The 13164-nt window shown below is 41.3% G+C and overlaps 1 protein-coding gene across 1 annotated transcript; it reads left to right on the top strand.

Moving 5' to 3' along the window:
• Positions 1 to 489: 489 nt before the first annotated feature.
• LOC311629274 (prolactin-inducible protein homolog) lies at positions 490 to 5160 on the top strand (the record flags this gene model as incomplete). Its single annotated transcript, XM_084897265.1, has 4 exons — positions 490 to 584; positions 2572 to 2677; positions 4594 to 4708; positions 5036 to 5160. The coding sequence occupies 4 exons, from the start codon at positions 490 to 492 to the stop codon at positions 5158 to 5160; spliced, it is 441 nt and encodes a 146-aa protein (XP_084753391.1).
• Positions 5161 to 13164: the final 8004 nt, after the last annotated feature.

Below are 13164 nucleotides of genomic sequence, written 5' to 3'. Positions count from 1 at the left end.
TTTAGCATATCCTCTTGAATTAGTATAAGGGATTCAAGCAAATGTGTCCTAAAGCTGCAATCTGAAATCTGCTTCCACAGCTGAGTTCTTTTGCCTCCAGAGACTAAGGAAGGAAAAACTGAAGCTAAGGCTACATACTGCTGGATAGACAGGTGTATAATGATGAGGGATAAGAAACCATTTCTCCAAGCTAGAAAAGATCTGTGTATCTTTTGAGGTCCTGGACATTCTGAGAAACTCTGGTACTGAGAAAATGAAGAAGGATCATCTAACTTTTCTCCCAGACTCCAATGCTGTAGTGAATGTTGACTTTTTCCATAGAAAAACAAACTAGTTCAACAAGGAAAGATCATGAGTGAAAAGGGTAATAATGTGACTAGTCACGTGAGTCTGCATGGCAGCTCTCCCATTCCCTTAATCTGCTTATAAAGAGTGTGCTGGGCACCTGAACCCTACTTCCCTGGAGCATCAGACTCTGTCTCTTCCAGCATGTACTCTCTTCAGCTCCTGCTCAGGGCCAGCCATGCTGCCCTGCTCCTGGTTCTCTGTCTGCAGCTGGGGATCAACAAAGCTCAGGAAGACAAGTGAGCCAAGCCTTTCTCCTTAAAAAAAAAAAAATCTTTTTTTTTTTTTTTTTGGGGGGGGGGAAGGGCTTTTTTCTTATGCTAGAAATCTATATATCCCTTCCTGAAACCTTTTTCAACTTCCCAGAGATCTAATCCTAGAAGCTCTCATGAATTCATACCAATCCCACTTCTCTTTTCTTAGGAACTCCATCAATTCCCCTCACATTTCACCTAGGTGCTTCTAAGTTGCCCATGGAAATACGGCTCTCAGTGCACTTGTAGGCTATAATTAATAATCAGTCTTTCTCTACGGTTCTGGCCTACATGTTGTCCATAGTCTATACCTTTATTAGATTTCTGCTCAGTGAACTTCACCTTCTCACACTTTGCCTCCTAGAAGAGAGGGCTTAGCAGGACTGTGAGCTGCAACAATAGCTTTGGACACCTTTGGCAGAACTCACTGAATGATCAGAAGCCCTGGACACTGATCCTTGGCCCCACAGTCCAAGGTTGAGCTTGCCCAGCACTTTAGACATTCTTCCTGTGCTCAAGCTTGAAGACAAATATGAGGACCACTTGCCCATGACTCCCCACTTGGACTCCCCCCCCTCCCCCCCCGCCCCCCGTCTCCCACTGGGACCTGAGAGCATGGGTTCAGAAGCCAACTCATTAAGGGCACATGTTTGAAGGAAAATTGGGACACACAAAATGAATTAGGAAATGGGACAATTTGGAGGGAGAAGCATGGACGCTTGTAAGATCTAGGGATTTTTCTCTACAGGAAAGGTGTTTGGAATGTAGAGTTTCTGGATTGTGATTTTGTTGTACTCTCTGGGGAAGGATCAGATGCTTCCCTGGAGAAAACCTGTCAGCGTTTTGACAACCTGATGTAATGAGGTGGATGGGTATCTAAGAAACCCTAAGTGGGGATGGGTTCAGATATAGATGTCACTCCACTTAGCCCTGAGGGGCAGCAGTTGTTGATAAGCTGTGCTACTTAGGGTGATCAACCATCCAAGTTTGCCCATGAATAGCTTGATTTTATCACCTGAAAGCCCCTCCCAGCAAACCCCTAACTGTCAGGCAAACCAGGGTGATTAGTCTCTCTAGCTGTGCTGGTCATCCTGTCAATCTTAAATACATTTACAAATGGGAGAAATTCTGAAGAAACTGAAGGACGTGTGCCCCTTCCCTGTGTAGTGAGCGATAGAGCAGCTGGCACAAGAAATGGAATCTCTCTGGAATCTGATGCTTTCCCCTAGGAAAATGGGGCTGGGAAGTACTAGAGGCCAAGAAACTGAATTCCCTCCTGTCTCACCCAACACTGAAGGTGCTTTGGCAGGAGTTTCCAGGAAAGAGAAAGTAACTCTGCTGGTCCTGAACCCCCTCCTCACTGACTGAAGGGAAACACTTGACTATTCTCTTTGTCTCCATGTCCTTTTCCCCAGAAGATTGTGGTGTGTGGCCTGAATGTAAGGTGGAAGCTGTAGTTTCCAATATGGTATTGTGTCCAAATTCCCTACAGAACTAAGTACTAAGTACAAATCCTAGACCCCACCAAGAACCAAAGAAGGAGGATCTTCAAGAAAGGCCTCACTGCCAGTGCACTGAGGTGTTTATGATTTGTTAATATGAAATTTAATACTAATTTTATTATGACATGAGCCCTCCCTGTCAGTGGATAATCAGCAGAACCTATAGAGTTTTATTAGGAAATCTGATACTGTACTTTCATTGTTTTTGTTTTTGTTTGTTATTTGTCAGTGGAAGAGAAGAAGATACTCAGTTTTAAATAACATGTCAAAATTGCTTTATTAAGTAAAACTAAATCAGTACAAATAGCCAAACTAACCAAAAAATAAAAAATAAAAACTCCTCAGGGAATTCTGGTCTCAGCAGCTGACCATCTCCTTCTCCTCGAACCTTCCCTGGTCCCTGCTTATTGTCCCCCTTCTTTCATGGATTGATTTTTGCTCCCAACCTGCTTTTGTCTTTCCAAAACCAGTCGACAGTTGATCAAAATGGATCTTAAATTGCCCCAAACAACAAGAGCAAATGAAGAAGTCACTGCAACGCTTAGAGTTGGAACAGACTTGAGAGAATGTATGGTGGTAAGTAGAAGCCCTGGGGTGGGAAGTTGAATAAAATCCAATTTCTTAATTAAGTAAAATGCATTAGATGACATAGGAAAACTCCCAGATTAAAGGGCAGTGATAAAATTATTAAAAATAAATGTATAATACAGTAATACATGTTTTGTTATTTATACATTAGCTGCAAACATTCACAACAGAATAGTTAAATTTTAGTTTATAAAGATTACCTATATGATGATTATGGTTGCTTAGCCTATTGCTGGGTGTGAAAGCCAATACCAGACCTTATTGCCAGAACCATGACCAAGTCCCAATTCCTAGAGCCTTTGCTATTAAGTACCTTCAATATTTGACAACAACTCACACATATCCAGTGGGTCCTAATTTTTTTGTTTTAATTATACAAATATTGAAAGTTCTGAATCATGAAGATATAGTGTTATAAATGTAATAAAAATGTAAACAAGGCAAGGTTAGCCTTCTCAAAAGAAACACCAGGATATCCAAAGTATTTTTGAGTAAAATTGCAATGGTGAGAACACTTGAACTCACTGTTTGGGGCTGATGGGCTATTTGTGCAGAGTTACCACTTACCTGGGCAGGTATTGGGAGATAGGCAACCAGTCCCAGCCATACCCATGCAGCCTGGTGATAACTCCTGCCCCTGTGTTCAGGGTAGCTATAAGGGCAGGCACTCTTCTGAGATATATAAATCTCTAATGTAGCATGAACAAATATGTTTCTCCTTGTGATAAAAATCACTCACTACTAATGCCAGTGTGGGTAGTTGGTGACATTCACAGCAGAAGGAATGCTCAATGTCGATGGGAACTTAGGAAAATAAATATATAATTTCTTTCCACAAACTGACTAAATTCTATTCATAGACTCCTTAGATCTATGGTCCTCAGGTTTAACCCCCTGTGCTGACCATGAACTAGATTCTAGTTACTAGATTCTAGTTACTAGAACATTAACCTGACTCTGCTGAAACACCTATATAGTGCTTTGGGTTCTTAAGCTGTACAGCAAGCATGTCAAACTCAAAGGCTAACATGGACCAAATAAATAAGGCATGTGGCCCATGGGCTGTGAGTTTGACATGTTTGCTGTATAGCAGGCTCAAGTTAGGAAAGAGAAGAGAAAGTTTACCTTCAAGATTGCATTTGCTTATCTAACAGCATGTTGGGTGGGTAGTTGCTGTCCTCTCACAACTGAGGAAAGTGGTGTGTGGCCTGAATGTAAAGTGGAAGCTGTAGCCAGTAAGATCAGGCCACAGGCAGCATTCTCAAGACACTAAACCAGTTTGCTTTGATGGGTATCACTGCCATATTGTTAGGGCAGATATTAAATTCACAAGTGATGTCAACCACTGCCTATAAGGCCACAGTACTTATTGCTTAGCATGATCAAGTACCATATTAGCTTAAGTACCTTAAGTCACCCAAGGGATTCTTTACTTACTAAAGATCCCAGAGTTTGAGAGGAGCACAGCTGGGACTTGGTCATGGTTCTGGCAATAAGGCCTGGTTTTGGCTTTCACACCCCAGCAGTCAGACTGCTGCCACAGACCCATTCCTGGAGCCCTTGCTATGAACCAAGGCAAACCTAACCCTCTCCCCCACATGAACTGCTGCCCAGATGAGTGCTCCTGACTCTGTGGTTCACTTACCTCCACCTTCCCGAACCCTACACCCACATGCTAATGCAGGAATAGAAGGACATGAGGACAGAAAATCTTCTAACCTTGATTTCAGCTCCTGAGATGATACTACAAAAATGGACTCTCCCGTGCCTTTCTCCACATCCACCCCTGCTCCTTTCCCAATAAGAACATCATGCCCTCTCCCTCAATCCTCTCTTTTCTTTCTCCCCCTTTCCTATTCCCCATACCAACTCTGAGTCATCTCTCTCCAACTCTTCCTTCACAGATTAAAACTTACCTGGTAAGCAACCCTCCAGTTGATGGGCCTTTAAATTACAAATACACTGCCTGCCTGTGTGAGGAATATCCAAGAACCTTCTTCTGGGACTTTCAGGTCAACAGTAAGTAGAGGAGTCATCCAAGGGAAGAACTACCCACCTGAGAGGAAAAACCATAGAGAAATGTGGTTATGGATCAGGAACAGAGCCCGCGGCAGAAGGATGGAGGGGGTGGGGTGGGGAGAAGGAGAACAACAGGCAGAGTAGAAGGAGACCATGGCCAAGTTCAAAAGGTGAGGGGTTATGGGAGAAAAGCTAATAAGGGAGATTCATTTGTAAACAATTTGAGGAAGCTGAGTCCCAGTTAGGCAGGTGTCTGATACTGGTAGAAAAGATAGGACCCTGGGGATGAGAATGTTAAGCTATGATCTTTGTCCCTGTCCCTTTCAGGTACTGTAAGAATTGCAGCAGTGGTTGACATCATTCGTGAATTTAACATCTGCCCTGACAACATGGCAGTGATACCCATCAAAGCAAACCGCTTTAGTGTCTTAAGAATGCTGCCTGTGGCCTGATCTTACTGAAAGCCTTGTCTCACTGCCCCCCTACCACACCCCAAAGTGGTTTCCTCTAAGGAACGTGGCCAGGTGTGTGTTGAAGTCTGTAAAATAAACTTCCCTCAGCTTCTCTGTGTTCTGCTGTGTCTTCCTGCCCAAATCTCTCCCTGAGGAGCTTCAGAGTGCCCAGGATTTCTATAACTTCTTTCCTTCAAAGAGCCTTTGCTGAGGCGATCTTGTAGGTTCTCACTGCCCATGAAGAGGGAGAGAAGGCAGATGGAGAAGAGTGGGGCCATTCTCAGAGTGGGAAAGCATGGTCTAAAACTCATAGTAAGTGAGGGGCAGAAACTGGACCAGCATCCAAGTTTCCCTACTCCTTCACCTTCTATGTCCTGCTGTCCATCTAGGAGCCCCTTCAGATCATAGGAGATGGGAGTCAGCTGCATACTAGGATAGCAGTCAGTGGCAGAGTCTATATTCTATTCTTTTCAACTGGTGAAAAGGATGGACTAAGTGGTGCTCAAGGAGATTGGGCAGCACAGGATGCACAGTAAGCCCCAAAGAGGGCCAGACAGTGCTTCCTGAGAGAAAATGTGAGCCAGGGTCATGGGCACAGAGTGAGCAGAGAGCTTTCTGGCAAATAGATTAGTAGGCACCAAAACCCCAACGCATGTTCTAGGCAGGTCAGCTCTTTGATGTTGGGTGGGATTAAGAGCAAGCCAGGCGGCCCAGAGAGGAGGCTGACAAGGGGACAGCACATCAGTTTGTAAGGCAAGAAGGTGGGGCATATCCTCAACATCACTGATCTTAAATGGGAATCAGATCCAGAGCAGGAAAACAGTCACTGGGAAAGTTCACTTGATATTTTAAATAGAATAGTAACATTGATTATATGCCTAACATGTGACAAAAATGAACTGATATTCTTCTTATTATCATATGCCCTATTAAAAATAACTATACACACACACACACACACACACACACACACACACACACATTGGAATATTATTTAGCAATGAGAAAGAAGGAAATCCTTCTATTTCTAACATAGGTGAAACTTGAGGGTGTTATGCTAAATGAACTAAGTCAGACAGAGAAAGGCAAATAGTGGAGGATATCAATTATAAATGAAATCTACAAAAACTGAACTCATAAAAAGAGTATAATCGTTACTGAGCTGGGTTGCAGGGGAACTGGGAAAATTTTGATCAGAAGGTATAAACTTCCAGTTATGCACAGGTTATAGAGGTTAAAGTTGCTAAAAGATCTTAAATGTTCTCACCACAAAAAATAAATGGTAATTATGTGAAGTGATGAAGGTGTTAGCTAACCCTATGGTGATAAGCATTTTGGAACATATAAGTGTATCAAATCAACACATTATATACACTTTAACATTACAAAATGTTTTATGTCAATTATACCTCAATAAAGCTGGTGAAAAGATTGACCAAAGAAAATACTATATGCACAGCCAATAGACACAGTCAATAGTGCGGTGAAGGCCAGAGTGAGGGGATGAAGCTGATCTGAGGTGGGTAAAGGGGGAGAAATGAGGGACATCTGTAATAGTGTCAACAGTGAATGAATAAATGAATAAATAAATAAATAAACACAATTATTAAAACCACATGCATTAAGTATGTATTCATTTATTCATTCAATAAAAATCTATCAAGTACCTACTGGGCCATTACCTGCTTTAGGTATTTGGTTTTACCAAAGGGAATCAGGAATTTCCCATCCTTATTCTATATAATAAAAGGCTAATATGCAAATAGACTGAACAGCAGAATGATCAGTCACTATGATGCACACTGACCACCAGGGGGCAGACACTAACACAGGAACTCCGCCCTGGTGGTCAGTGTGGTCAGGGGAGTGCGGCTGGCTGCCAAGAGCAGCGGCAGTGGCAGGAGCTTCTCCCACTTCCACCACAGTGCTAAGGATGTCCAACTGCCTGTGGGCCTAAGCTGTCAGTCAGACATCCCCTGAGGGCTCCCAGACTGCGAGAGGGTGCAGGCCAGGCTGAGGGACCGCCCCACGTGCATAAATTTTGTGCCCAAGCCTCTAGCAAAGTTTATATTCTTCATGGGGATAGACAATAAATGAATAAATTCTATTTTTAATTTCTTTATGAGAAAAATGAGATGAGAGGAGATAAGTAATTTGCACATAGCCAGAGAATGGCAGAGCTAAAGTTTGAACTACACAGGCAGCCTGACACACAGGAAGGCCCTTGTTCCTACACTACACACACTACACACACTACACTACACACACATTACACAATACAGACATGGCATTATAATCTGCACTACACTTACACTACACACACACACGCACACACACTGCACTACTGCACACACTACACCATAGACTATACTACATACACAGTACACTACACAGACATTGCACTATACTACACCCCCACACAATACACTATACACACACTGCACTATACACACTACATACTATACTACATACACACTGCACTACACAAACATTGCATTATAATTACACAGTACATACAGACCATACTACACTATACTACACACACTGCACTGCACTATATATACACTACACATTAGACACACTACACACACACTACATTCTACATACACTACATGTGTATACATATATGTGCACTCAAGTACACCCACACGGTGCACAGTACATACAACACACACTACACTACATACACGCTACACAGATACCACACTGCATACACACTACACTACACTACACTACATACTATGCACTACATTATATGCACACCACACAGACATTGGACTACACACAACACACACTATACTACACTTCACATTGCATGCAAATACATGACACAGATGCTACACATTGTACTACACACATTACATACACATACATCACATTACATACACTACACACAATCCACTACACCACACACTGCAAAAACATACCTCCCCCCAATCTCCAACAGAAAGCATTTCAAAATTGCCCATTTTAGCTTGTGCATTAATTTTGAGCACACCATTTTCTCCTACTATTTTCTTGTCCTCCAGTGAAACTAGAATTCTGTTGTTGCTGTTGTCAATCCTCGCCCGAGGGTTTTTTCAAGGAAAGGGAGAGACAGAGAGAAACATTAATCTGAGAAAGACACATCAATTGGTTGCCTCCCACATGGGCCCCAAGCCTGTAACTGGTATGTGCCTGTGACAGGAATTGAAGCTAGGACCCTTCAGTCCAAGGGCTGACGCTCCGTCCATTGAGCAAAATCAGCTAGAGTGTGGCTAGAATTCTTAGTTGCTTATAGCACTGGCCAATAAAAATAGAAAAAAATATTTTAAGTTACATGTGTGATATTGAATTTTCTGATAGCCACATTTTAAAAAGCTAAAAGAAACAGGTGAAATTAATTTGCCAATATATTTTATTTAGTCCAATATACCATAATGTCAAGATGTCCAATTTATTTCACTTGGCATAATACTCTCTTGGTCCATCCATGTTGTTTCGATGGTAAGATTTCTATGTATAATGACAAATGGTTAATAGGTTTATAATGGTGAGTGCTTCATGAAGTAAATACATTTTGAAACACTAGGTTGTATATCTGAAACTAATACAATATTGGTATGTCAACTGTAATTTAAACACATAAATAATTATAGCCCTGGCTAGATGGCTCAGTTGGTTGGAGTGTCATCCCATTTATCAAAAAAGGTTGCTGGTTTAATCCCTAGTCAGGGCATATACAGGAGACAACAAATGAATATTTCTCTCATATCCATGTTTCTCTTTCTCTCTCTCTCTCTCTCTCTTTCTCTCTCTCTCTTTCTCTTCTTCTCTTTCTAAAAATCAATATAAATATATCCTCAGATTATGACTAAATAAATAAATTAAATAAATATGAAAAAAGATAAAAATTTGTAAATAAAAATAATGGTCAATTTTTAAAAAAATATCTATACGCACAAACAGGGCTTAACTGGAGTAGTCACACACACAGGAGGCCTCAATAAGGTTCATTCACAAACCCAGTTCAGGTGGTCTTATCACCACATTACTATCTCAACTCTGTGTCCTTGGGCAGCTTCTAAAACAAGAAAAGCTTCTAAAACAGTATTGTTCTGAGCACGAGGAAGGAACAGAAGAACCTCCTATTGCCCAGGTGCACCTCATGGGTCAGACTGGCACTCACATCTTCTTTATGACCTTCCCCAACACCTTCATACCTCACTCTACCCCTAATTAAAATTCCAGATGAATGTTGATTTTTCTCACAGAAATACAAACAGGGTAGTAATGAGGAGTATCCCAAGGTATGATGATTTTGGCTGAGTGGACCTATTGATCTTGCTACACTAATAAAGACCGATCCTGGCCCCTAGATACACAGTGCTCCTGGTGTCAAGATCTTCCAGCATGTGTGCTCTTCAGCTCCTATTCAAAGATGGCCCTGCTATCCTACTTTTGGTTCTCTGCCTGAGACTGGGTCCAGCACAACTCAAAAAGCGAAGTAAGTCACCTCTCTCTTACCTACAGAAAATGTTCCAGGAGATACTTCTCCTAATCCAAAAATCCACATTCTGTGTTTCCTGCCCTAAAATTACCCACCCTGGAAGTACTCAATATATGTGTCTCTTGGTCTCTTTCCCTATTTAGAACCCGTTGTGGAAATTATTGAATCCATGACCTACTGCTTCTTTGGGTTTTTACTCAGTTTCTATTGTGAGTTTATCACTTTCATCTTTTTCTCCTAAAAAGAGAAGCATAGGCAGGGACGTGGGTTTGGTCAATAACTGTGAGATAAGCTTTGGATTAGATATATGTGCTGCACAGGAGGGGACCATAGCCCTGGTTACTACCCAGTACAAGATCTACCAACTCAGATGATCCCTGTGGCTTCATTGGCAGTAATGCTCTTCTTTTCATTAAGATCTGACCCATACTCTAGAGTTCAGAGTCTACAAGACCTGAGCATGTTTCCTCAAGCAAGGAAAGGTAGAACATGATCCTGAAACCTGACTTTTCATGAACCTATTCCTATAATCAGGATCTATGATGTGAAAAGGCTGGTCTGCAGTTCTATAATTATCAGGCTAAAGGGGGGAAAAGAAATACCAGATTCCAGTTCCTTATTGGGGGGAGAGGCATTGAAATGGGACTATGTCTTTATGAGAGGAAGCACTGAGTTAAAAAAAAAAAAAAGTCATAAGAGATAATAACTTATGAAGCCAACAAAACATGGAAAAAAAGAGAATCTAGCAGAAGGGAATAGAGATGTGGAGATTCTGATGAAGAAGGGATACCTGGGGATTTCTCTAAGAAGAAAAGAGACTAAGAAGACAGGGGTGATGTATGGAGTGAGTCGGGAGTTAGTCTCATTAGATTGGCTTAGTAGAACTTGTATGTTCCCCTCTCTAGAGGAACAATGAGTTAATGAACAAAGTTGAGCTAAATTGATCATCATATTAACCTTACTTCTCTGACGTGATAAATATATCAGACCCTTTATGTCTTCCAAGAAGTTCTACTATCACAGAAAAATAAGCTTTCGTGGGTCCCGCAGTGACTACACATAAGAAATGAGATGGAAGGAGGAGTATCTCAGGCTAAAGTAGACCATTCAACCAAATCACTTCCTGCCCCAAACAGCATCGTGGACATTCAGCAGGGAGTCTGTGATGAAGGAAAAGCAGGTCTCTCAGCCCAGTTCCCTGTCCTCATTAGTTGAAGAAGAATAGGATCTCTTTCACTCTGGCCTCTATTTATCTCTTCCCATCAAATGACACACAGGGTCCTCAGTGTGAGTCATGCAAAGGGGATTCTTATAATCACCTCTGTGCCTCCCCTGCTCCTTGTATCCCCTGGCTCTCTGCCCCTCCGGCTTTCATCCTACCTCCCAGGCCATCCCAGTATTGAACTTTTATCTGACTTTGGATTTCTGCCTCTTTCACCATATCTAGAGAAAATGTAATTTCAGCAAACCTATGAATGCATCAATTTGGAGACTCAGATTATTTGGTATAGCTCAGAATTAAATCTAATGTGCATCAATGCATGGTGGTAAGTAAGGATTGGGTCTAATTCATTGGGGAATGAAAGAGAAATAAAAATAATGTTGGTAGTCATCTCTGACTTTATGTGAAACAAGGCCTTAGGAATATTTTGCCTACCAATGCTTTTGTATTCATTAGCCATGAACCTCAGAGTTACCCTTTTAGGATTGTGAGTATTATTATTTTTATCTTAAAGATAAAAAAGTAAATAAATGGTAGTGTGGAGAGGATAAAGGAGTGGAAGCTTTTAAGCATGGGGTCAGGACTCTTCACTTTATTAGGGGAGGAGAGGAGATGAGGGGGAGGGGAGGGGAGGAGAAAGGGAGGGGAAAGAAGGTGAGAGGAGGAGAGTAGAGGAAGATAGAAGGGGAGAAGATGGCAGGGAAAGGGAGGAGAGGAGAAAAAGGAGAGGAAAGGAGAGGAGAGACAGGGGAGGAGAGGGGAGGGGAGGGGAGGGCAATAAAAATGGACCTAAAACCAAATATGGATAAAAATTACTAATAATGATCAAGGACTTCTGCTAAAATTGTGCCAGCCTCCCCATCCCTGCCACCAGCTTACATAATAAGGCTGAGTCAGGGAGATACCACATAACAGGCCATGGAAGATGTAAGAGAAGCTGCAATAATATGGTAATTATGATCCCCCTCATAGATGGGAGATGTCCCATCAGATGGAAATCAGTTTTCCCAGTCACTAGCTCCATCACCTTTGCCTGCTCTCTTGATTGAGCATTCAGAATCCATACATCCTCCTACTTTACTATCTTTGATATCAATCCCCCATTCTTTTGATGCCTCCTTGGGATTTTTAGAAAACAGAAGAAAAGATGCAGAGTTACCAAAACCCCAAAGAGGAATACAAATACTGATAGTACCCAATATTTATTCAACTATATATGATCCTTAAATGCTTTTGAGAAGTCCCCTTTCCACAGATCTTTACTGATGTTGTTGCAGGAAGCTCCCTTCTTAGGTCTAGTCTTTCCCTTCTCAGGTCTAGTCTCAGCAGTTTTCATCTCCCAACTGAGAACCTTATAGTCACTACTTACATCTTCCCTCCGATTAAAAGGTTGATAATTATATTGGCTGAGGAAAACAGGCATGATATACTAAGTTGGCTAAGTGCTTTCAGATTCTAAGTGTGTTTATTTGCACAATAGCCACGATAATTTCTATTCATAGAGCTCTGGATCATTCACAAAGCACAAAAACTCATTGATTCGTATAAACCAGACAGGTAAATATCACAGATTTAGAAAGAGCTCAGAGAACAAATACTATGTCACAAAGCTGGAAAGCAGGACAGTTGGGACATAAATCTTGCTTTTATTTGTTTATTTTGAAAGATATTACTCATATTTAATAGTTTATTGATTTTTAGAGAGAGAGAGAAAGGGAGAGGGAGAGAGAGAGAAAAAAAATCAATGTGAGAGTGAAACATCAATCAGCTGCCTCCTGCACATGCACCCTCACCAGGAATTGAACTGGCAACCCGTCAGTACACAGAACACCATAGCAGAGCCAAGACCAACCTTGCTTTTATTTACTTGGTTGTTTGTTTGGTTTTCCCACCACAACAGAGTACACAAACTGATGTTTCAGATTTTAATAGCTTCCACAGAGAAGTTCATTTAATTCATTTTCTTAAGGGACTTAGGGTCCCTTATGTCCAGAACTAAATGCTGTCCAACAATGAAGGCCCCTTGGCCCTTTCATTACTTAAAATAAAAACACGTAAAGATCCATTTCATGAATCAGTTAACTATTTCAGTGCTAACCAGACACACATAGTGATTTTAGTCCCACTCCATGGGACTGATAACCAAATTAATTAATTAATTAATTAATTAATTAAAAATAGATGGGCAAAGTAAGAGGCAACAAACATTTATTTGTGATCCAAAAGAAAAATATTTGAGAAGCACTGATCCAGGCAAAAATCAAAACAGTGCTCTGATTAAGAAGTGAAGGCA

The sequence above is a fragment of the Pipistrellus hanaki genome, assembly GCF_964339955.1.
Source record: "Pipistrellus hanaki genome assembly, chromosome: 10".
Lineage (NCBI taxonomy): Eukaryota > Metazoa > Chordata > Mammalia > Chiroptera > Vespertilionidae > Pipistrellus > Pipistrellus hanaki.
This window is presented reverse-complemented; position numbering and strand designations above follow the sequence as displayed.